The 26,249-nt window shown below is 42.8% G+C and overlaps 1 protein-coding gene across 3 annotated transcripts in view; it reads left to right on the forward strand.

Annotated features, from left to right (window-relative positions):
• The window catches only part of RNF130 (ring finger protein 130), a 152,859-nt gene that overhangs the window by 51,685 nt on the left and 74,925 nt on the right, over positions 1 to 26,249 (forward strand). For all 3 annotated transcript variants that reach the window (XM_069969163.1, XM_069969162.1, XM_069969164.1), the window contains exon 3: positions 24,123 to 24,373. In XM_069969163.1, the coding sequence (XP_069825264.1) occupies positions 24,123 to 24,373 (251 nt within the window). The remainder of the gene's footprint in view (positions 1 to 24,122; positions 24,374 to 26,249) is intronic.

Consider the following 26,249-nt stretch of genomic DNA (forward strand, 5'->3'; position numbering starts at 1 on the left):
GTCTCTTACCTTCCTCCTCGGCACCTTTCCGATGCAGGTAGTTATGTTTCCCACGGTCCATTGAGACAGGTTGTAGGAAATTCTTGGCACTCACGTCTTGCTGCAATTTTAGATGTATTATTTCATAAAAATAATGGGCGCTGCACGCGTTCTGAGCTGACGGCCTTTCTCAACAGCATGAGACATGGACAAGTGGTCCATTGAGACAGTTAGGAGCACTGCTCACCCCCATCGAGAAGGGCTCCTATCATTAGAAGGGGGGGGGGGGTGGCCGGGGGGTGGATTGGCGATATTGGGGCAGGCGGTGCTCATAACGGTCTCACCAGACTGTGGGTACATGACTAACTCCACCAGAACGGTGCCAAGGAGGACGGAAAGAGACATACCTTCCTCCTCTGCGTCTCCTGTGCAGGAGGGATATATCAGTAGGTTAGATTTACCCAGTTAACTACGAAGCATGTCAATTCTTTGGGCGGACGGCAATTTGAGCTTCAGAATATCATTGACTCTATGGGAAAGGTGGAACTTCAAGTGGAGTCTGACACAGACTCCGCTTGGAATTCCCGCACGTGTTCCGTAGTGGGAACATACCCTTAGAAAAAAATAAAACTACAAAAGAAATTAGCAAAATTGGCATTGCCACAAGCAAAAATGTCCAAACTATTGAAATGCAAAGTTGTTCATCTCATGTAGTGAGCTTCATAAATGAAAATACCCAATGCAAGAATTTTCTTTTGGTCACCTTATATCCCTGAAAACATGCAATAAAAAGTTCCATCTACCCCAAAAATTACATAGTAAGTACAGTCCACCCTATAAGAAAACAGTCACCCAGCAAGAAAAGTTATAGGGGTCTGAATATGGGAATACAAACCATTTATTTTTAGTAAAATCTACCTATGTTTGGTGTGATTGTAAACATACTCACCTGCTGAATACAGTCAACATATAATTTTTGAAGCTATAAAAAAAAGGTAAAATAAAGGATGCAAATTAAAAAAAAAATGAAAAGTGATAAAAACAGAAATTAAAAAACTAAAAGGTCAATGGCAGGAAGGGGTTAACCTGACTATTAGACCCCCGTATTTTCTATCCACAATTGTGGATTCTCAAAAAGTAGGACCTGCACTTACACAGTCCTTATTTGCGGCACGGAAGGGGCCATAGAAGTCAATAGATCTTTGGAGAATACAGACGCCATACTGATTACCGTCTGTCCGTCTTTGCGAGGAGGGGCCCATAAAGGCGATCCTGCACTCTATTCCTTGTTATTTTGGGGGGGGGGGGAGGGGGGGGGTTGGGAGAAGTTATACTGGCACCAGGGGTGAGATAATTTTTGGGGGTACTTTCAGGCTCCGTCATGTTAGCAGTGTGTTCTATTTTTACATTTGTGGGACAAAGGGGACTGAATAACCATGGGAGAGATCCGCCTCGGAATATGTTTTCCTTACTTTCAGTCCTGTTTTGCAGCCTTCCTCCCACTTTCTTCTAGGCGTCTCCAGTGTAAACAAGGTGTTCTTTTTTTAGTTCTCAGATATATAAGGAATGCTGCGGAAGTACATCGGGCCACGTGACCACATCCTCATTACTTTCCAGTCGAGAGTGATGTCTAGGATCACTGCTTGCAGACTTTGTACGACTTATTAGGAATGAAGTGTATAAACTTACCCCTATGCAGGTTATAAGCAAGCAGCACTGGACATTGCCCCACTGCTTACTGCAAAGTCTTGGCAAAGTCTTACTGCAAAGTTGGCAAAGTCTTTGTAAGTGGTATAGGCAGTGGCGGTCTTTGGCACCAAGCACCCCAAGCGATCGCTTGGGGCCCCCAACATCCAGGGGGGCCCCCACGTCCCGCTCTTGTGCTCAAGAGCGCTAGACAGGGCCGCTGCCGCGCTCGCTGCTGCCATCTGAACTGTAACTATGAGCACTCGTAATGAGCGCTCATAGTTACATGCAGCAGCACTGACAGGGCGGGAGACATTAGCTCCCTTCCTGTCAGTCACTCTTGTGGCCGCAGAAAGGGCAGCTTTGTCCTTGTGGTGCTGGCACTCCAGTGACATCACTGGAGCATCGGCGCCAGGACAAGGGGAGTGCAGCCTCTTGTGATCGCAGGGAAAACCCTTCCTGTGGCCACAAGAGTGAAGAGAAGAGGAGACGCCCGGACCCAGGTGAGTATTAGTGTTTGTTTTATTGTGTTATATACTATATGGGAGGGGGGAGCACACAGGCGTCTGTTTAACTGGGGAGCGCTTATCGGGGGTCTATATAACTAGGGGGAGCACACAGGGGGGCTATATAACAGGGGGAGCACACAGGGGGGCTATAGACTACTGGGGCTTCACTGAGGGGTCTATATACTACTGGGGGCAGCACACAGGGGTCTATATACTACTTGGAGCAGCAGAATGGGGTCTATATACAACTTGGAGAGCACACAGGAGGTCTATATCCAAGTGGGAGAGCACACAGGGAGGCTATATACTACTGGGGGAGCACACAGGGGTCTATATACTACTAATGGGGCACACAGGGGGTCTATATACTACTGGGGGAACATACAGGGGGTCTATATACTACTTGTGAGGCACACAGGTGGTCTATATATAACTGGGGGAGCACACAGGGGTCTGTATACAACTGGGGCAGCACACAAAGGGTCTATATAATACTGGTGGGGCACACAGGGGGTTTATATACTACTGGAGGAGCACACAGGGGTCTATCCAAGTGGGGGAGCACACAGGAGGTCTATATCCAAGTGGGGGAGCACACAGGGGGGCTAAATACCCCTGAGGGAGCACACAGGGGGGCTAAATACCCCTGAGGGAGCACACAGGGGCCTATATACTAGTGGGGGAGCACATAGGGGTATATACAACTGGGGGCAGCACACAGGGGGGCTATATAAAACTGGGGGAACCCACAGGGGTCTATATACTACTGGTGGAAGCAAACAAGGGGTATATACTATTGGGGGCAGCACACAAGGAGTATATATTACTGGCGGTAGCGCACAAGGGGTATATACTACTGGGGGCAACACACAGCGGTCTATTGTTTTGGAACGTGTGTCGAGGGGGGGCCCCAGACATAGCTTCGCTTGGGGCCCCAGAAATGCCAAGACCGCCCCTGGGTATAGGTGCCAGAGATGTCTGAGAAGGTTTCCAACAGAAGCAAATAAGTACTGTAATATGAAGCCTTAAAGGAGAAGTCTGGCGAAAATTTTTATTAAAGTATTGTATTGCCCCCCAAAAGTTATACAAATCACCAATATACACTTATTAGGGGAAATGCTTATAAAGTCCTTTTTTCCCTGCACTTACTACTGCATCAAGGCTTCACTTCCTGGATAACATGGTGATGTCACTTCCTGGATAACATAGTGATGCCACTTCCTAGATAACATGGTGATGTCACTTCCTGGATAACATGGTGATGTCACTTCCTGGATAACATGGTGATGTCACTTCCTGGATAACATGGTGATGTCACGACCCGACTCCCAGAGCTGTGCGGGCTGTGGCTGCTGGAGAGGATGATGGCAGAGGGATGCTCAGTGTCCCTCCAGTGCCCTGTGTCCCTCAGTGTCCCCCTGCCATCATCCTCTCCAGCAGCCACAGCTCACACAGCTCTGGGAGTCGGGTCGTGACATCACCATTTTATCCAGGAAGTGACATCACCATTTTATTCAGGAAGTGAAGCCTTGATGCACTAGTAAGTGCAGGGAAAAAAGCACTTTATAAGCATTTAAAGGAAAAAATAAATCACCGGAGATGCTGCCTGCATGTGTCTATGAAAATAGGAGAGGGAAAGATGTGGCTTTAGAGAAACAGAAGCAGACGGACTGCAGGGAGGCTATTGGGGCTTATAGGCTAATAGTGATCCCTGCTTGGAAGTGGACCGCTCATAGTCACTAGTAGAGTACATTTGGTGGTATTTTGAAATCAATGAAAACGGCATCTATTCAAGGCCGGGTACGCCTGGCCATTACTACAGTGATGTGGTTGCATATGGTCTTGTTGTTTACATGGCCGACTGTGATGATCAGAATTACTTGCCGTTACCTTACCTGCTCTAGAGTGACTTCTTGGAGAATTTGGTGCAACTGTTTACTAGCGCGTATACTCACCAGTGATGATCTGTGTCCTGCGGCTTCGCTCCGGTCCTGTTCATATCCCATATGCGTTCACGTCCCCATTCTGACCCCTCTTCTGTCTCCATGTCTGTTGAAGGCTGGAAGTCACGCTCTCTCCCATAGAGAATGCATTGGGGAGTGTGACTTCTGGCCTTCGATCAACATAGGATCAACAGGATATGAACAGCGCCGCAGGACTGGAACTAAACCGCACTACGGTGCACCGATCATCGCTGGTGAGTATAGGCGCCAGCGCATAGCAGGGGAGACAGATAAAAAAAAAGTTTTCCAGAGTGCTTCTTTAAAGCCACTTTGGTTTGAGGTTGGACACACGGCGCTGTTCATCCTAATCTTCCTGGTTCATAAATTGTAGGCTTATGTGCCATGCATGTTTTATAGAAGGCAGACACTATGGTACTGTAGCCTATTAAAGGAGAAGTCCGGCAAAATTTATTATTAAGGTGTTGTATTGTCACCCAAAAGTTGTACAAATCACCAATATACACTTACTACGGGAAATGCTTATAAAGTGTTTTTTTTCCCTGCACTTACTATTACTTCACTTCCTGGTTAAAATGGTGATGTCACGACCCGACTCCCAGAGCTGTGCGGGCTGTGGCTGCTGGAGAGGATGATGGCAGAGGGATGCTCTGTGTTCCTTCAGTGCTCTGTGTCCCTCTGCCATCATCCTCTCCAGCAGCCACAGCCCGCACAGCTCTGGGAGTCTGGTCGTGACATCACCATGTTATCCAGGAAGTGACATCACAATGTTATCCAGGAAGTGATATCACCATGTTATCCAGGAAGTGACATCACCATGTTATCCAGGAAGTGACATCACCATGTTATCCAGGAAGTGAAGCCTTGATGTAGTAGTAAATGCAGGGAAAAAAACACTTTATAAGCATTTCCCGTAATAAGTGTATATTGGTGATTTGTATAACTTTTGGGGGGCAATACGGTACTTTAATAAAAAAATTTGCCGGACTTCTCCTTTAACTAGCATCCTCTACTAATATATAAAACCAAGGTAACAGATCAAATATTAACCCCGTCCTGACATTTACCATACGTTATCTACATCAATAAATTCCTCATATACCGTGTATCCCAGCTGATACCTGCCATCCACTGACCTGTATAGAGAGAGCTCTGATCCCTGCTATTTAACCCTTCAGACTCAATGGATAGTCAGTAGAGACTACAGCATATAGGCAGCGATGCAATACAAAAATACCCCAGTTATAGCGACATTTTATTATTGCCTTGTAGTGCAAATATCTTTACTTGCATTGTGCCTGGTCTTATAGCTGCAGGACAGCAGCCGAGCAGATGGCGGCTCATGCTGGCTATTGCACTGGGTGATGTAAGGGGTCATATCACAGTCACTGGAATACTTGGCTTTCATGGTGACGTCATGTATAAGACTCCAGCGCCTGTCAGCAGCAAGTGGAGAAGAGCGATCACGCAGTCTTCTATTTATAGCCAGCTGTTGTGCTATGTGATAAAGTGTGGTAAAGAACAGGTTCATCTATCGGAAACAGTCTGGTGTATGGCTAGCGTCTGCCCACAGTCACATTGGAGGATCGGTTTGGAGCCACCAAAGAAAATTCTGTCAGATTTGAGAGAAGGAATAGAGCTGCATGCATTGATATTCTTCTTATAGAAAAAATAGAAACATAGAAGATTGTTGGCAGAAAAAGACAACCGGGTCCATCTAGTCCGCCCTTTTAGTATTTCCATACTTATTATGTTAGGATAGATGTATGTTTATCCCAGGCAGGTTTCCATTCTGTTATTGTAGATTTACCTACCACATCTGCTGGAAGTTTGTTCCAAGTATCTACTACTCTTTCAGTAAAGTAATATTTTCTCACATTGCTTCTGATCTTTCCCAAAACTAACCTCTCACCATGACAGGCGTTGATGGGGGGTCTTGTACAATGGATCCACTTTGAGAACCCGAGCAGTGCCTTAAAGGGGTTACTTTACCAATTCGGGCCTTGCAGTATTTATTAGAGAATGATGGCAATAAAATATAGATAAATAAGTATATATTGATGTAAGGTCCTCAAGATTTTTTTTTTCTTTTGGATTCCATATGACAATAAATCATGGCAGACCTTCCAGGGTATCCATAAAACTTTTTGGAAATCATGGAATCCATATATACTTAAAAGGGGTACTCCGGTACTGGTGTTAGAAAGTTATACAGTTATGTACATTCCTTCTATTCAAAAATCTCAAATCTTCCAGTACTTATCAGCTGCTGTATGTCCTGCAGGAAGTGGTGTATTCTTTACAGTCTTGACACTCAGTCCATGTGAGGAACTGTCCAGAGCAGGGGAGGTTTTCTATGAGGATTTGCTAGTGCTCTGGACAGTTCCTGACGTGGACAGAGGTGGCAGCAGAGAATATTGTGTTACACTGGAAAGAATACACCACTTCCTGCAGGACATATAGCAGCTAATAAGTACTGGAAGACTCAAGAGGGGGAGCTCAGTGAGACGTATAAAAATAGCCGTATATTATCTATAGGAGGCCTGCAGGATCTCGGTGACAATAATGGAGCGCACAATGTGATTGAAGTCTCCTGTTGTCACTTGGTAGATGCTTGAAATATATTGTCATGCCGTGTCTCAGGCAAAGTCCTGTACTGGCTTTGGGCGTCATAGTGGAGTTTTCCATTAAAGAATACATACTATGGGGGAGATTTATCAAACATGGTGTAAAGTGAAACGGTCTCAGTTGCCCCTAGCAACCAATCAGATTCCACCTTTCATTTTCAAAAGAGTCTGTGAGGAATGAAAGGTGGAATCTGATTGGTTGCTAGGGGCAACTGAGCCAGTTTCACTTTACACCATGTTTGATAAATCTCCCCCATGGTGTCCATTACAATCTGACTGGATATCACTTCTTTACTTTGTAATTCTGAATGTAACACCTACATGTTGTATACATTTTCAGAACGTTAGTATAAATAATAGGAGACCTGCAGGAAGGAATTTATAAAAGGCACTACTAGGTTTTTACATTTTTATATATATTTTTTTAAATGTAATGTGAAAAAAACCCCCAAAACACAGCACCTCTTACACCACATACAGATTGAGGCTGGGTTCACACTACGTATATTTGAGGCTGTATTTTTGAGGCTGTATAGCAACCAAAACCAGGAGTGGATTGAAAACACAGAAAGGATCTGTTCACACAATGTTGTAATTGAGTGGATGGCCGCCATTTAATGGCAAATATTTGCTGTTATTTTAAAACAACGGCTGTTATATTGAAATAATGGCCGTTATTTACTGTTATATGGCAGCCATCCACTCAATTTCACCATTGTGTGAACAGAGCCTTTCTGTGTTTTCAATCCACTCCTGGTTTTGGTTGCTATAAGGACCAGACTTGCGGACCAAATACTGCCTGAAATGTACGTAGTGTGAACCCAGCCTGAACGTTCAGAAGCAGTTGGCTGTGTAAAGTTGGCGCTGGGTTAACTTCAATGGCAGTTGGGCTGCAGTAACCAGACTCAACCACTACACAATGGACGGTGCCAACTGCCTACAGCTGTTTATTTTATGGGGTGCCAGGTGTTGGCGGACACTGACAGGTTAATGTGTTTTTCCCACTAAATTTAATAGAATACAACTGTTTTTGGGCAATTTTTTAGGGCCCAATTACAGTGTAGGAAGACAGTTTTAAAGGGGTAGTTCAGCAAAAAAAAATAATTCTTTCAAATCAACTGGTACTAGGAAATGCCAGAGATTTGTAATTTACTTCTATTCCCCCCCCCCCCCCCCCCCCCCCCAAAATTTTTTTTTTTTTTTTTTTTTTTTTTTTTTTATATTTAATGTTTGTTTTTGGGTGTGGGAGGAAACCGGAGTACCCGGAGGAAACCCACGCAAGCACAGAGAGAACATACAAACTCTTTGCAGATGTTGCCCTCAGTGGGATTTGAACCCAGGACCCCAGCGCTGCAAGGCTACTTTGCTAACCACTGAGCCACCGTGCTGCCTCAAGTCTTCTAGTACTTATCTGCTGCTGTATGGTCTGCAGGAAGTGGTGTATTCTTTTCAGTCTGACACAGTGCTCTCTGCTGCCACCTCTGTCCGTGAAAAGAACTGTCAAATGCAGGAAAGGTTTTCTATGGTGATTTACTAGTCTGGAAAGTTCCTGTCACGGACAGAGGTGGCAGCAGAGAGAACTGTGTCAGACTGGAAAGAATACACCACTTCCTGCAGGACATACAGCAGCTACCAAGTACTGGAAGACTTGAAATTTTTAAATAGAAGTAATTTTCAAATCCACTGGTGGTAAAAAGATATACAGATTTGTAAACATTTTTTTCTCTGGAGTATCCCTTTAATTACTGTAGTGTCTTAGCCTTTCCAATTTAACAACAATGACCCATAACACCAGTTGTCTTGGCCACTAAAACCTTTCACAGATACATGTATACATATAGAAACACTAAAGTTAAACGTGCTGTAGTGCAGGAACTGATTTATCAAAGGGGTGTAAAGTGAAACTGGCTCAGTTGCCCCTAGCAACCAATCAGATTCCACCTTTCATTCCTCACAGACTCTTTGGAAAATGAAAGGTGGAATCTGATTGGTTGCTAGGGGCAACTGAGCCTGTTTCACTTTACACCATGTTTGATAAATCTCCCTCCATATATATATATATATATATATATATATATATATATATATATATGGCAAGTTTGTGATAATTTTTTTTTTTTTTTTAAATAGCCTCAAGGTCATACTCGCTAAGAATCCAAATGTTAGTACCAGTAACACTGTGTAGGTGTATTGTACAGAAATAGGACCTTCCTGCTCCCCACATCCTAAACGTCTCTCGTATGTGCTTGTTACACTTATATGACCGCAGGTCTAGTTTTAGAAGCGAAACTCAGACTTTTAAGTGCAGAATAAAACAGGGAATAGCATGGCATGATGGCAGCTAAGGGATTTATTGCATTGTCCGTGCCCGTTCTGCTTTAAATGAAAACTTTCTTGTCAGACAGAAGACTCTCAGCAACCAGCCTCATACCTTCTATACAAACTTGCCACTTTTGTACATGCAGTTCTGTGTCTTCTTTATGTAATGGAGCATGGATGAACAGATGGATATACAATGTCTCTGGGACCTTCTGTAGATCCGTACGCTGCATGTGTGGCTTCCTGTGGGAGCAGAGCAGAAATTTTTTGCCCTTTTTGGATTGCTTTTGCCTTTTTTGTTTTAGCAGTGACTGGGGGTCTTGGCACCCAGACCCCCACCAGTCAAAACTTTATAACATTTCACTATTATACATCAACACTTTGTCAAAATGATTACTAAAAAGGAGCGCAACTCGAGCATGCTGGAGTCGTCATTCGGTATTTGACTACCAGTAGCTGAAGAGTTTAGGTGTCCTGAAAAACTTGGATACAGCCTATGGTGGACTACCTAAGGCCGCATCCAACAACTTCAGCCCCCAGAAATGAAATGCCGAATGATCGGACTCGAGCATGGGCTCCTCCCTAATAGTTACCCTTTAAGGGTATGTGCAAACTATGGAAATGCGACGTAAAATCCGTCACGGAATCCGCCTGCGGACAGGCACGTCTCCGCCCGTGTCATAGACTCCATTCTATGCACGGGCAGATTTGGTAATCCGTCCAAAGAATGAACACGACAGATTTTACGATGCATTTCCGTATGCACATTCCCTAATCTGGTAAGGAAAGAGTCTACTGTATCCCATTTCTTGCTCAGTATTACCATTACAATTTGAGGCCGGTTTCACACAGTGTATGACACCAGCTGTTCTTTTACCCTGGAGTGCCGCAGAACGGATGGTGTCAGTACTGGCCGGATAATCTTCATTTGTGCAGAATTGGAATGTGGGCGCATCTGTGTGCGCCCGCATTCCAATTCACTATAGCCAACAATGGAGAGTGCTGTCCGGAGCCAGACCCTCCATTGTGTGACTTCTCTGGCTTGTGTGGCAGCTATTCAATGAATAGTGGGCGCACAAAACTGACATGTCAGTTTTCTGTGCGGACGCTATGTGTATACACTCTGGCCTGGCTTTCCTCAGAATGCAGTGCAAGTAAGTTTTGTATTATTTGTGGCCGTTGTTGCAAGTCGGCAACAACAGCCGTGATTAATACAAAACTTGCGTTGTGTGATCATGGCCTTAATCATCAAATATAAAAAATCAGTGTTTGTGTAGACATCTTTTGTGCATTTTACACTTAGCCCAGATTACAGTGAATCTGCACCCCTCATAAGTTCTTGCCTCCTTCTCCCGGCTCATGGATGTAGTCATCCTTCTCCAGTCCCTGGAGATCCCGACACTGCGCTGTCTTCACCTGGAATGTAATCCGATTGTCTCTGTTTAGTAAACAGGCAGCCGCAACGTTTTGCATCTTTTAAAATCCAAAATTAGACAAGTTGTTTCAGTAGCGGGGAAAAAAAACCTTTCGAGTTCTCTTCCCTGGCAACGTCCCAGAATCTTTTGTTTGGCCAGAACACAAGAGCGTGAGGATAAAGGAGGATGATGTTCTACAAAGCGTTTTTAGTAAAGCTTGGCAGAAAGCTGCTTTAATTTACTGCCTTGTTTCGGTGTTAACCAAAATGTTGTCTGTGTGAACATGTGTGTTTGTGAGCATATACACACACACTAATTTTATTCGCTCCGCACATATATATGTATATATGTGTATGTGAAACAAATAACATTGATTATCTCTAGACAGGACCAAAACTACAGTAAGTTTGGATTTGTGAAACTCTGAACGCTCAGCATTTGACTACCAGAGGCTGGAGAAGATGGATGCAGCCCTATAGCCTAGCAATGCGACTATAAGTGATGGCCTACCAAGGTACATTGATGTGCAAAAGGAGGGAGGCAAGCCTGGCTGCTGCACTGGTTAAAAAGTTTATCATATAAAGATGTCGGAACATACAGTGTTATTTGTAAGTCTCTACAGCCGTAGAGTGATCAGAATGCCTGTGCTGTCTTCTGGAAGTCAATGAACAACCCAACAGTCTGAACTGGAGAAAATAATTGACATGGTGGACCAAAGTGAGCCACAAACAGCAGAATCAAACCAGCAAGTTGTTTTTTTTTTTTGCCTTTGCCACAAACAAAATTCTTTGTATTTAAACTTTTTAAAGGGGACCTTTTAGCTGCTTTTTGCTAACTAAAGTAAAGTACACTGTACTGAATCAGGAAATGTAACTCTTATTTCAATCTTTTGCTCCAGCGCTGAGATATAAACTTTATGCAGGTTAGAAGATAGGCTGCAGAAGCCCAGCAGCCTTCTGCCTTCTGCATGTAAACACCCACTCTATGAACATTGCTGAGATTTTGGAGCCTAGGAGAACCCTTTGCACTTTTATTGCTGAATTTGCACAAAACTTCCAAAGCGCTGGAGCGACAGATTGAAATAAGAGTTATATCTCCTGATTTAGGGTAATAAGCCCTACTGTGCACTACCTTACTTACTTTAGTCAGCAAAAAGTTGCTGACAGTTCCACTTTAAATGGTTCTCATAGGCAGTTTTATAGTTTTTCTCCTACACAAATATCTGTGTTTGCCCTTGCAGGCAAGGTCAGTTCATCAACCCCAGTTTCTCGGTCATATATAACAATGTGCATGACCTCCCTCACGCCTCTTATATGTTCGGTTATGAAGTCCGCTGTGCGTGTCAATTTATTCCACAATTGAACTTCTTGCCATTTCCATAGAAGCAAATGTATTTTTTTCAGAAGTCAATCTGGTTTTGCTATCCATGGGTTTCAGCTGGAACTCTAATAAAATGACATTAATTGAATTTGGTCCTTTTGTTTCCAGATGTAGCGGAGGAGTGTGGGAGGGAGACTGCTGGCTGGAAATAGAATGAGGCCAACATCATGCAGATAAAAATACACTGTACACAAGAGGGATTTCAGCTTTCCTCAGACATCAGCCCTTTCCATACATCAAGATGAAATGTGAACAGCAAGGAAAGAATAGGAGCAAGTAACGGGAACGTTCACCCCTGGGGTCTCTGTTTATTCATCTGGCATCCTTCACATGTTTAAGCCTCCTTATCGTTGTTATAGTGTAGTCATGGTAGATCTTGCGCCTTTAGAACCACAAAGGCAGGCTTAGCTTAAACAATTTTGCGGAACAGCACCCCCCTCCAGTATGGCTAAATAAAAGCTTATATGCAAAGCTTAAAGGGAATCTCCACCTTTTTACATTGGTTCAATTTAATTCCACCTTATCTGCTAATCATAGGGACCAGAAATCGTTTTCTCTGCAAATCAAATGCACAAGCCTAAATGATAAAATTTTGCATGCCGTCAGCCACCACTAGAGGGAGTTTATTGCATACGGTTTTCTTATTGGTCTCAATCTATGCAGTAACCCCTTAATACCATAATTGTTTTGGACTTTACTGACCAATCCTTTCAAAAGTCATGACTTCTTTCCTAGTATTTGTATCGCAGCTTGTATTTTTGTGACTTGAATTGTTCATTGACCCTCATTTAGGGTACCTATATTTTATTGTAGCTTTTAAAGGGGTTATCTAGGCTTACAAAAACACGGTCGCCTGCTCCCAGAAACAGCATCACTCTTGTCCTCAGTTTGGGTGTGCGTTTTGCAGAGGACAGGGGTGACACTGTTTTTGCAAAGAAGTAGCTGTGTTTCTGGATAACCCCTTTAAAGGGAACCTGTCACCAAGACAATGCTATCTAATCTATTGCCACCATTTTATAGAGCAGAAAGAACTGAGCAGATTGATATATATCTTTGTGGGAAAAGGTCCCGTATAACTTGTAATATGTTGATTGAAATCCCTGATCATTCTGTGATAAGGAGTCCAGTGGGCGGTGTCACTGAATAGACTGGACTCTTTAGCATGGAAACATCAGAGATTTTAATCAATAAATTACAAGTTATATTGAATATTGTGCCATAAAGATATATATATCGATCCGCTCAGCTCCTTCTGCTCTATGACACCATGCAATTAGCTAAAGTAGGATTTTCATGTTGGCGGATTCCCTTTAATACTATTTGGTTGAAGCCAGGACTTTTTTTTTTTTTTTTCCCCTCCAGTAGACATCACTTACCAGACGATGGTAGAACACCTTTCTTTGTGAAATCTCTTAGATGCAGTGGTGACTTTGACTGCAGCATCTAAGGGGTTAAATGATCATGGACCAACTCTGTTCGTCTCCAGTGGCTGCGGTGGTCATATTTTCCTGTTTAAACATCCTGTAGCGTCTCACTAGTTTTGCCCTTTCACCCCAAGCACCAGTGCAGGGGTAGTAGAAAATAACCCCATCGTAGAAATACACGAGTACAAGCCTCAGCTCACTATGGATTTGACATTACCTTTTAACATTGTCTGATCTTGGCAAATGGTTGTGTGATTGACAAGCGCAGCGGCCCTGCAGACCGGCATTGATTTGTGGTTTAGCATTTCAGCCTGTCAATGTGTACAACATTGAGGGTTGTGGTTGTTTCTAGGAACGTCAGAGGTCAGTGTTAATGTTAAAGATACCTCTGGTTTTGAGGCACTTTAAGAAAATATTAGAATATAAGGTTTTTGGTTGTCCCCATTATATTGTTAATGGAAGTGAGTGAATACAAAAAAAAATTGGATGTTTTCTTAAAGGGGCCTTCTTCCAGAAACAACTCTTGTTTGGATATGAGTTTGGTTTAGTTTCATTGAAGTGAACGGAGCTGAATTGTAATACCACATACAACCTGCTGACATGGGTGGCGCTGTTTTTACAAGAAAGCAGCTTTGCTTTTTCTAATTCTGGCTAACTCCTTTAATGTATGATGATGGAGCGGATACATGGTAAAGGAATACGTTAAAAGAGTTCTTCAAGACAATAGCATTGATGTCCTGTCATTAAAGGGGTTTTCCATATTTTTAATATTTATGGACTATCCACAGAATAGGTCATCAAAGTATGATTAGTAAGGTGTCAACATTACTTACCTTGCAGTGAATGGATGACGGGAAGCAGTTGGCGCCATTCGTCGTATAGTGGTGGCTCTGAGTTACTGCAGCTCAGTTCCCAGTTATGTTCCAAAGCTGCCGATCCTGTAGTCTGAACGTATGGGTTTAACCTCTATGACCCCTGCCAATAGGCACTGTGAGGGACTATTGTATAGTTTAGCCCTATTTACTTCATTGCAATGCCAGACACAACCAATGGACAGGTGGGGCTGCTGTTTCCAAAGGATAGTAGCCATGTTTTTCTAATCCCGTACGACCCATTTCAATATTGTGTTCTAAAATCATTAGGAAGAATCCCTTGAATCTTACCGCATAAGGCAAGTGTATGTGTTGTTTTTCTCTTTCTTCAGCAGACATTTCCAGACAGTGGGCATGTAAGGGTTAAATAGCTAATGTCTCCGTTTCATTCGTCTAAGTGAATTTGGGATTTGGAAATGCGAATGGTATTTGTAGCATGAAACATGACTGTGAGATTTGATGCTTCCTTAAATAGCTGGGCGGCCCCATGTTCGGTCCGACTGCTTACAGCATGAGAGTCTGTCCTGTTAGATGTCTTCAGGAAGACGTCCCTGTATCACAAAGGACCATACAAGTCAACAAGTCCCTGCAGCACACATGTATGTTTTTTTTTAACACTGTGATCAATACCTTCCAACCAATGTACTGTATGTGTCTTTGTGTCGGGAACTGCAGGGCTGTCCAAGCCCCGCTCCCCAGCTCTGATCCAGTGCTGCTGCATGCATAGTGCTATTGATACAGAGCAGCCCTACCCCCGTGTACTGTATTTTACAATATACGATCCACGGGGAAAGCTACATTATACCTTTAATTTAAAAAAGTTATATTACAAAATAACCCCTTTAATTCCCAGTATAGAGTACAATTGGTGCATTGCATTGTTGTGTTGCCTGTTTACTTCTTTTGGCCAAACACCAACCTCAAACTTGGGAAACCTGTTTTCCCAATAAAACCCTATGCCAGAATAGTCGGGTGTGGTAGAGCCATGGTTTTATGGGCCTATTACACAGGTCGTTTAGAGGAGCAAACGAGCGCTGTCAACGAGCGCGGGGGTTCACTTATCGTCCGGGCAGCCCATAGGATATAGCAGCGTCTGCTGCCGACGCTCCTATTCAATGGAGCGACGGCAGCAGATCGCTGCTATATAAGTCGCTTGTTTTTCAACATGTTGAAAAACAAGCGACTGCAACGATCAGCCGACATGAACGATGTCGGCTGATCGTTGCACTCTATTCCACGGGACGATTATCGTCCGTAGCGGCCGGTATCGGCCGAATACGAACGATAATCGTTCCGTGGAATAGGGCCTTTACTTAAGGCATCTGTCAGGGATTTAAAAAAAAAAAAAAATTATATATAGCAGGGATGGCGCAATACCTTACAGCTATCTGTCCAATGGCTCCTGGTCAACGCCACCTCCACAAGAACTGTTTTGTTGTATGTTTTTTTTGTCATTGTCTTCCATAAGAAAGTCCATGGCATTCAGAAACTAAGATTGTTGACAGTAGTGGCCCATTGTGACAGGACTGAATGTGTATGGCAACCTCCTAGTGGCTATTGTGACAGGGCTGAACGTGTATGGCAACCTCCTAATGGCCCATTGTGACAGCACTGAATGTGTATGGCAACCTCTTAGTGGCCCATTGTGACAGGACTGAACGTGTATGGCAACCTCCTAATGGCCCATTGTGACAGCACTGAACGTGTATGGCAACCTCCTAATGGCCCATTGTGACAGCACTGAACGTGTATGGCAACCTCCTAGTGGCCATTGTGACAGGACTGAATGTGTATGGCAACCTCCTAGTGGCCATTGTGACAGGACTGAACGTGTATGGCAACCTCCTAGTGGCCCATTGTGATAGGACTGAACGTTTATGGCAACCTCCTAATGGCCCATTGTGACAGGATTGAACGTGTATGGCAACCTTCTAGGGTCTCCTTATGGCAGATGTTAATTGAGAAAGGCATCGGTTATACCTTTCCTAATCATTTGTTCTCATTGGGAAATAAACCGCTTCCCCAGCTTTCCTTTTGCCATACTATTGGGCCCAATAGATGTATTATTATAACTCCCCTGAATGCCCAAGTAGAGGAAATATAGTAAATTGTGCCCAATGAGGTAACGCTAACATTGTTCCCAGTGTTTTTTTCTCTGATGGTGTCCATGCCCCAAGTGGTTCTAGGGAGTTACTGGTCCTCATTGGGGAGATCTAGTATAAGACCTGGTGCTTCCTGGGAAAATATGCAAATCATGTCTCCTCCAGAAGTTTGAAAACTGTCTCTCCAGCACCACCTATAGGTAGCTACCCTGTAAATACAAATAGGTACAAATGGTGGTAAAGGAAAAAACTGATTGTAATCCCACATGTGTAAACATGGCTCAACTAATTCCATTAATAAAGACCTGAGGCCCAGAGATGACTAATGGTAATTAACCTCATTTAATATAAACTGGTAATAGCAGGATTTGAGTATAATAGATGTGATGGTTTGTTTGCTTCAGTTTATTGGTTAGTATCATACTCCCTAATGTTCTCTACTAGCACTCTATTGCCATAGCTAATACTGTGACATCAGTAATAACATGATAGAGTGCATTTGACTGTTCTTTATTCGCAGTCCCGGTGACCTATAAAATCACTATGAGAGACAGTATCGGTTCCTCATAACCCTTTGTCTCCAGCCCCATCGTGATCAATGAGAGGTTGACTTCTCTGGAAATGTCACATTACCGGCTGCCCACAGACTCATTTTGTGGACGTTCTTAATATTCTCTGGCACCAGAATTTGCTTAATTTCCAGTAACTCAGAAGAGTAAAAGCACATAATGAGGAATTGAGAATGCTTAGAGGAATAAAATTTCTCTGGGATATCCGGTTACAATGGAAAATATTCGCTCTGGTAGTAATAACAATGAGAGCTCTGAACTCAAAGACTTTGTGCTAAATTATTGTTGTCCGGAGCGGACATAGGCCAGAGACTCTCATAGGAATAACAGCAGTGTGGCCCCCTTCTGTCTCCACTTCATGGTCTTGACTAAATCACTATGATAGGTTGTTGTGTAGGGTTGCCTATCTCAGAGAAATGGGGACATCTAGAATTTGGCTCCTCCCCTGAGGAGCCCATAGCAGCCACAGGTATTATCTTTATTGTATGTATACATTTTAGTTTAGTTAGCATAGGTTGATACTGTATTTCTTGATCTTGTCAGTATTTTGTCAGGATTGTGTCTCCTGTTCCTGTTTGGAGTACCACTTTTTCATAGTCAATGGGCATTTGCATACATCAGGGCCTATAAATCAGGAGATGTAGTTACTAGTTTTGACATTTCCATCTATACATAATACCATCACATTTTGTGCAGTAGGTATACAGGTGTCCTTTATGTAGTTTAGTCGTACTGAAGTGGGTGGTGTGTCTCCTGGGGGAGACTGGCAAACTGACTTAAAGGGGTTGTCCAGTGAAAAACTTTGTCTTTCAAATCAACTGGTATTAGAAAGTTATATAGATTTTGTAATTTACTTCTGTAAAAAAATCTCAAGTCTCCCCATACATATTAGCTACTATATGTCCTGCAGGAAATGTTTTATTTTCAGTCTGACACAGTGCTCTCTGCTGACCTCTTTGTCCGAAACAGGAACTGTCCCAAGCAGGAGAGGTTTTCTATGGGCATTCATAAAAAACCGAGACAAAGTTCCTGAGCAGTGTGTCAGACTGAAAATAAAACATTTCCTGCAGGACATACAGCAACTGATAAGTATAAGAAGACGAGATTTTTTAATAGAAGTAAATTACTAATTTGTATAACTTTCTGACGCCAGTTGATTTGAAAGAAAAAGTTTTTCGCCGGACAACCCCTTTAAAGGTGAACTCCAGTGATATTTATTTTCCAGATCAACTGATACCATAAAATTCTATAAATTTGTCTATTACTTTTATTTTAAAATCTCAAGTCTTCCAGTCCTTATCAGCAGCTTTATGTCCTGCATGAAATGATGATTTCTTTCCAGTCTGACACAGTGCTCTCTATTGCCACTTCTGTCTGTGTCAGGGACTGTCCAGATCAGTAGTAAATCCCCATAGAAAACTTCTACTGCTTTGCACACATCCTGACATGGACAGAGGTGGCAGCAGAGAGCACCATTTTAGACTGGGGGAAAAACCTTCTGGCAGGACATACAGCAGCTGATAAGTTCTGTAAGATGTGAGATTTTTAAATAGATGTTATTTATAAATCTATACCAGGTGATTTAGAAAAAAAATTGCCATAGTATCCCTTTAAAAAATCTTCAGTCAGTGTCTCTCAACTCCAGTCCCCAAGTAGCCTGAACCGGCCATGTTTTGAGGATATTCCATACAGAGAACACCTTTGATGATACCTTATGCAATTACTAAAGTGATATCCCGTGTGGAATACTATGGATATCCTCAAGGCATGACCTGTTTGCGGGTACCTGGGGACTGGGATTGAGAAACACACTCTAAATCATGTAGTGTTCTGTTGGAAAATGGTTTGCAAAGTAGCTCCCCTTTAAACTGAAAACAAGCTTGTTCCTGATCGCCACCTATTGGAGGTATTTTAGTGTAATTTTCAGAAACCAGAAATCCTTTTTTCATGAAGAGTAAGCCCATCACTTTCTTAAAATAAAAGTCATATAAGGAAGGAATGAGTCACAGTGCTGTGTTTTTTATGAGCGCCGGTGTCATAGTTGGCACATACCGTCATTGGGAAGTTTTGTCCGTTTAAAAATACAAATATTAGGTTCCATATTATTTAACCCTTTTACTGTGTTGTGTCCCAAAATATGACCCCAGTAATGCTGAATGTATTGATTTAAAGGGTTTATCCAAGGTAAATATTTTTCTTTTAAATTAACTGTTGGTAGAAAGTTTTATAGATTTGAAATTTACTTCTATTTAAAAATCTCAAGTCTTTCAGTACTTATCAGCTGCTGTATATCCTGCAGGAAGTGGTGCTTTCTTTCCAGTCTGACACAGTGCTCTCTGCTGCCACTTCTGTCCATGTCAGGAACTGTCAGAACAGCAGAAAATCCCCATAGAAAACTGCACCTACTCTGTATAGTTCCTGACATGGACAGAGGTGGCAGCAGAGAGCGCTGTGTCAGACTGAAAAGAATACACCACTTCCTGCAGGACATACAGCAGCTGATAATATGGGAAGATTTGAGATTTTTAAACTGACGTAAATTGCAAATATATATAACTTTCTGACACCAGTTGATTTGAAAGAAAGAGATTTTCTCTGGATAACCCCTTTAATGCAGCTGCCAGTGTCAAGATGCCAGAGATATGACTTGCCAAATATGCCATCACTTTCTATAAACTCATTCGGAGCCAGAACGGGTTGGATGACACATTTCCTTTAGGGTAGATTCCCTTAAAGGATTTTTTTACTGGTAAAATATGTTGCGGAGTCTGCGACAGAAGCCTGAGCACTTGTGCCATGAATATACAGCTTTGTATGCTAAAAATTGGCTGTTGATGAGCCCATTGAATACTATCCAACATGGCTTGTGTGCTGATTCCACATGGATTCCGGATCTAGATGTTATAAGTCACTTTTTTTTTTTGGACAAAAATTGGTCCTGTTTGAACCTCATTCTGTTTTCCATTGAAAAGAATGACTCCATGTTGACATACCTCTAGGCCATATTGTTTCTGAACAGCCAAAACTATCCCTGTACATTTAGGGGGAGATTTATCAAACGTGGTGGAAAGTGAAACTGTCTCGGTTGCCCCTAGCAACCAATCAGATTTCACCTTTAATTTCTCACAGACTCTTTGGAATATGAAAGGTGGAATCTGATTTGTTGCTAGGGGCGACTGGGCCAGTTTCACTTTACACCATGTTTAATAAATCTCCTCTTTAGTCTTTATTCCTATGTGTCACATATGACATCCATTTTGGCGGAGACCAAAATCTGCATCGAACCCAATGACATCATGTGAATGGGTTCTAGAAACCTCTTTTACATTCTGTGAAAAAAATAAGTATCCTGCCCCTTATTTCGGATGGAAATGCTGCGTATTAACCCCATTGAATAGCAATGAGGTTAATCCTCGTGGGACCCATGGGACATCCGCATCAAAACTCCTATTGTTACCCTTGGATTTCTGCAGTGGAAACACGTCGGGCTTTATTCCTACATGTGGACTCTTACAGTGATGACTGTCTAAAGCAGGGATAGGGAACCTTCAGCCCTCCAATTGTTGCCAAACTATGATTCCCATCATGCCTGGACAGCCAAAGCTAAAGCTTTGGCTGTCCAGGCATGATGGGAATTGTAGTTTGGCAACAGTTGGAGAACCAGATGTTCCCCATCCCTGATCGAAAGTATCCCCATCGAAGATGATCTTTTTGCAGGAGATGGGAAAACCACTGTCGAAAGATCCCGTCATCCCAATGGGATCAGCAACAGATATCTAATATAAGCTTCAATTTACCAAGTCTGGAAGCAATGAGCAGTTCCTAACTCTACTGGAGCTCGGTTATAATACCGCCTGATGAAACATCTTGTCCCATGACAGTAACCCCCTAGTCCGTCTCTGCACAGGGCCCAGATCTTGGACGTGAACGTGTCTTAGCTGGCGAAGCCCTAACAAGGATGTGAATGAACCGGGGGCCAAGTGAGGCACCGTGCACACAAATCACACACTTATACCGCTATACTTAAGTAGCGTTAATTGTTCAGTGTTCATTCCTTGCACACCGTCCTCTACTGAAATCTGCCGCTCAGTTCCCCACAGTGCACAGAGGTGGTTCTTGGAATTTGGCTTAATGCATGTTTTGCATAAAGATTTGTTAGAGGATTGATTTACGGCGTTAGGTATTGGCCCTATAAGGCGGGACGGTCGCCGATGGTCCGGAGAGTCATAACGGATAATTGAGCGATTAGTGTGCTGAGACATGGATCTATTTACAGGCTTGTCTACGTCTCCCTCCGTGGCAAGAGAACAGATCCAAATGGAGGGTAGTAGGAAAGTATTTGTTACTTGCAATACTTCGCTGGGTTCATTCCTGTCTGTGACTAAGCACTTATATTGCACAACTACAAACATGTAAACACCTTAAAGGGAGTCTATCAGCAGATCTGAGCCATCCAAACTGCTGACAGCCCTATACGGAGGCCAGGAAGGGGAGGGGGGCAGCACTGTGGTTTTCTGGTTACGCAACTTGTATGACCAAGAGAAAAATGTTCAATCACGCAGCCCCCACCAAGGTAAGTGCCCAGGCTGCTCTCCTCACATGCCCCGAACTCTGTATGGAGAGCTTCCCCAGCCCCTCCACCCTGCTATTATTGACGTTTAGTCTGTTAGAGCTGTCAATCATGGCCAGGAGGAGGAGCCAGGGAAATGCAATATAGGGAGCTCAGTGCACCTAACAAGAGGCCACCTCTCAGCATTTGAATACCGGTGCTTGTCAAAGTTGCATCCCTAGGGAGTACTAAAAAAACATGGATTCATTCATAGGCCATAGGCTGTGTCCATGTTTTCCAGGACTCCCTAGGACTGCATCCAACTTTGCCAGCTACTGGTGTTCAAATGCAGTGCGATCTGACTCCCAACATACCTGAGTCGTGCTCATCTCTAATGCCAACATAAACAGCCGCATACTGGCAACTGTCTTCAGTGTTATGGTCCTAAGAAAATTGATGATTACATTATGGCTATTTACTGCATGTATACATTTATTTAGTTTTATACATTTATGAGTTTTTAGGTTGGAGGAGGAAAGGGGACTAAAAAGGCATTTTTTTCTTACAAGATATATTACAAATTAAAAATTTTGAGTTAGTTTCGATTTAGCAAAGAAAAGTTTTTACAGTTTAAAAATTCAAGAGTAATGACACGTCACTAGTTTCCTCTGTTTGCCATTATCGGGTGTATGTTACAAGCATTGTGACTTTTTCACTACTTGTAAATAGTAAATTTTTTATTAGCTTAGCTTCATAAAGGATGTGCCATTGATGTTTTCTCTGTACCCTGTCCCCAGCCCACAGTTCTCTACCTGCTGATATTGAAGTGGAATTTTTCCTTGGTGAGACCCTCAAGTTTACCTCTCCTCAATACTAGGGAAGGTTCGAACCTGGTTTGGGTCGAGTCCGTACGAACCTGAACTCTCTGCAATGATTCCCGCTGTCTGCCCGCTCTGTGGAGAGGGTGGATAGAGTGGGAGGACAGCCTGGAAAACTGGGATACAGCCATAGCCATAGGCTGTATCCCAGTTTTCCAGGCGGTCCTCCCGCTGTATCCACCCTCTCCACGGAGCGGGCAGACAGCGGGAATCAAATGCCGAGAGTTCAGGTTCGTACGGACCCGAACCTCGTCAGGTTCTGACCATCCCTACTCAATACTATAAAACTGTCTATACACCCCGACCTACTCTGTAGCCATACTCTACACTCTACTCTACTCCATACTCTACATCCCTCAGTGAGACTGACTCTCTGTCAAGCCTAACACTGGTGATATACACATGGTGAATGTGGGACTAACCTGTTGATTTAGGCAGGATCATTCGACTATCTAATGTGGTGGCCTTCCAACCATCCCTGTTAGATGTCAGGGGAGGGAAGGATTAGGATTTCCAAATGCCTGGTACTTTTGTTTTTTTGGGAGAAAAACTACTTCCAAAAGCCCTGCACTCACAGTAATTGGACAGCGGAAATGCTCTGAGTGGCGATTCACACTCATGCTCAGCCAAGTGTGCCTATTTATGGGGTTCAGGAAACAGAAATGTAGTTGAGCACCTTTGTAATGTATATGACCATCCCTACAGTAAGGGCCCTATTACATTAACAGATTATCTGACAGATTTTTTTTAAAGCCAAAGCCAGGAATGGATTTGAAAAGAGGAGAAATCTCAGTCTTTCCTTTACAACTTGTTCTGTGTTTATAGTCCATTCCTGGCTTTTGCTCATACAAATCTGTCAGATAATCTGTTGGACCCTAAGGGGGAGATTGAGCGAAGGGTGTAAAATTTAGACGGGTGCAAACTACCCACAGCAACCAATCACAGCTCAGCTTTAGGCAGTGCTGAAAGGAAAGCTGAGCTGTGATTGGTTGCTCTGGGCAGTTTGCACCAGTCTAAATTTTACACCCTTTGATAAATCTCCCCCTAAGTGTTGACTTTGTTTTTCAGTGAGTGCTGAGATTCTGAGTGGTGACAAATACTGCAGCAACCAAAACTTTGTCACCTTTGCAAACACCTTTAAAACTATATGTAAGCTGGAACTTTTGTTTTGTACGTTCTCGCAGTCCCACCAAAAAAATGTGTATTCTGGAGCCGTATAGTTGCACCCGCAAATAAATGCACAGTCTATGTAAAATGAGAGCCCTTACCATCTCACGAGTGTTGTTACCGTTATCTTCTGAGAATTATGGTTCTAGCATCCGTTCTTTGCCCATCACTAAGTGATATAAGCCGCCATGAGTTTAGCTGTTAGCTAGATGTATGATTTTGTAGTAGGAAATAAAATTTCCATTAATCCAACCTTCCTCCAGCCTAATTTCCCAATGGATCCTGCGTTGGATGTAGAGATGCCATGTCCGACTAGGCATTTAGCATTTAAATCTATCTGGTTGTCAGGGTATTGATAATTGGTTGCCCCAGCTTGCTGGTACTCTCTGAGGAACCCCTCCGACAAAGTGGCTTCACAATGTATTTTTTATGTTCTGGGGTTTTTTTTGTAATTTTTTTAATAGTGCTATAGATTTGCCCATTCTTTCCAGATTATGGGCTATTTAAGGTGATATTTTAATATTTTCAACACATCCATGAAAGTAATATTAAAGATGTCTTCCTCTGCCAGGTAGTTACCGTATATTATTTTATGTTTTTTTTGTATTGTATTTTATATTGAAACTTTCTAAAATGGAATGCAGTATAAATTTTTTATGGTTTTTTTTTCTTCTTTCCACATCAGGAACTGGAGATATCGTCGCAATTATGATTTCAGAGTCTACGGGTCGAGAAATCCTGAGTTATGTGGAAAGGAACATCTCTGTGCTTATGGCAATAGCCGTCGGCTCTCGAAGCCAAGCCAAAAACTTAAGCCGGGGCTCTTTGGTTTTCGTCTCCATTTCTTTTATCGTCTTGATGATTATTTCGTCAGCGTGGTTGATATTTTACTTCATACAGAGGATCAGATACACAAGTGCTCGAGATCGAAACCAGGTAATTTACTACTCATTTAGTCCCTTTGTTATAAAAGTTATTCTATGGGCTTCCACCCATGTTTCTCCACTATTTGCTGAATTAACCATAGGTTTGGCACCACTATGCTGAACGTTCTCTAAAGGGCCCTTGTTAGGGGTTGTAAAATCCATTTAAGGGTTACTCCGGTAAAAATATTTTACTTTCAAATCAACTGGTGTCAGAAAGTTATATAGGTTTGTAATTTACTTCTATTTAAAAATCTCATATCCTTCAGGAAGTGGTATATTCTTCAGTCTGACACAGTGCTCTCTGCTGCCACCTCTGTCCGAGACAGGAACTGTTCAGAATTGGACAGAGGTGGCAGCAGAGAGCACTGTGTCAGACTGGAAAGAATATACCACTTCCTGTTGGACATACAGAAGCTGATAAGTACTGGAAGACTGTAGATTTTTAAATGGAAGTAAATTACACATCTATATAACTTTCTGAAACCAGTTGATTTGAAAGAAAAAAAGATTTTCGCCAAATATGAACCTAGACTTTAATGTTGAAAGTGAGACGGATATAAATTTGTCCCCCCTATTGGTTAGTCTGCAGGATTTTCAGCAATTTTTTTTCTGATCTGTTGATCTTAAGGAACTACAGATACTTAGACCAGAGCTTAAAGTGAATGTGTCATCAGAAAGTAACTTATTGTTTTTATGTTGAACCTATTTTTTATGACTCGCAGCGGAAATCTCGCTGCAAGTTTTGCAGTGAGATCAGCTACAAGTCAAGGTCCTGGCAGGTCCCAGTACTACATACTCGCAGCGGTCTTTCAGACAGCTGCGAGTATGTAATGCAGCCCCCCCCCCTTAACCCCTTCTGCTCCCACTCCGCTGTCTGTATATACATTACCTCCCTCCGACACGGGTCCCGGCACCCTGCTCTCCCGCCCAGCCAATCAGTGGCTGCGGCTGGGCAACACACTGCTTGGCTGGGCGGGAGAGCAGGACGCCGGGATCCCGTGCAGCAAAGAGAGGTAATGTATATACAGACAGCGGAGCGGGAGCAGAATAGGTTAAGGGGGCGGCTGCATTACATACTCGCAGCAGTCTTCCAGACAGCTGCAAGTATGTAGTACTGGGACCTGCCAGGACCTTTACTCGTAGCTGATCTCGCTGCAAAACTCGCAGCGAGATTTCAGCTGCGAGTCTGTATGTGTGAACAGACCCTAAAACTAAGTTGAGACTTCCTGTAGTTACTCTGGTGCTATTTCTAGATAGAGTCTGCGAACCGTGCTTGGTTGTTTAAATTACATTGGACCTATACACCTGTCCAAAATATACAGCCGAAATCCAAATTGCATGAACCCCAGTTTTCCATTAAATCAGGTGCATGTTGCTTGGAAATAAAACGCCACCACTGGAGAGCGCCTGTCGTTATTAGGAAATGGGGGTATATTGACGTGTTACATAGATGTGTAAGAACATGCGTGTCGCAATGTGAATTATAGACTTACATAGAACCGCCAGTGTTACATTTCTATTTTTATATTAGGTTAATATAAAGGTCAGTGCAAAAATACTGAATCAGCTCGAAAAGTTTCATATGGAGCTGCAATTTTGAGCAGTCTTTATTAGTAAGACATGTATATATTTCAGTGCTGTATTAACTAGGCCACTGGCTTGACAGCAGATTTACTATGTGGTTATTTTAATAGTTCCTACCTTCATGGGGTGAATTTAAAATGACTAGTATCAGCTTGAGTTTCATTTTAGGTGATTTTTGCCATACCTCAGCACTTGTAATACTTGACCTGGTTCTCGGATCTAGCAGTCAGTGGTATTAACCATTTAATTTAGTTGTTAGTATGGATTGTTTATGTTATACCAGGGATGGGGAACCTTTGGCC

This window comes from Dendropsophus ebraccatus, chromosome 1 (genome assembly GCF_027789765.1).
Source record: "Dendropsophus ebraccatus isolate aDenEbr1 chromosome 1, aDenEbr1.pat, whole genome shotgun sequence".
Classification (NCBI taxonomy): domain Eukaryota; kingdom Metazoa; phylum Chordata; class Amphibia; order Anura; family Hylidae; genus Dendropsophus; species Dendropsophus ebraccatus.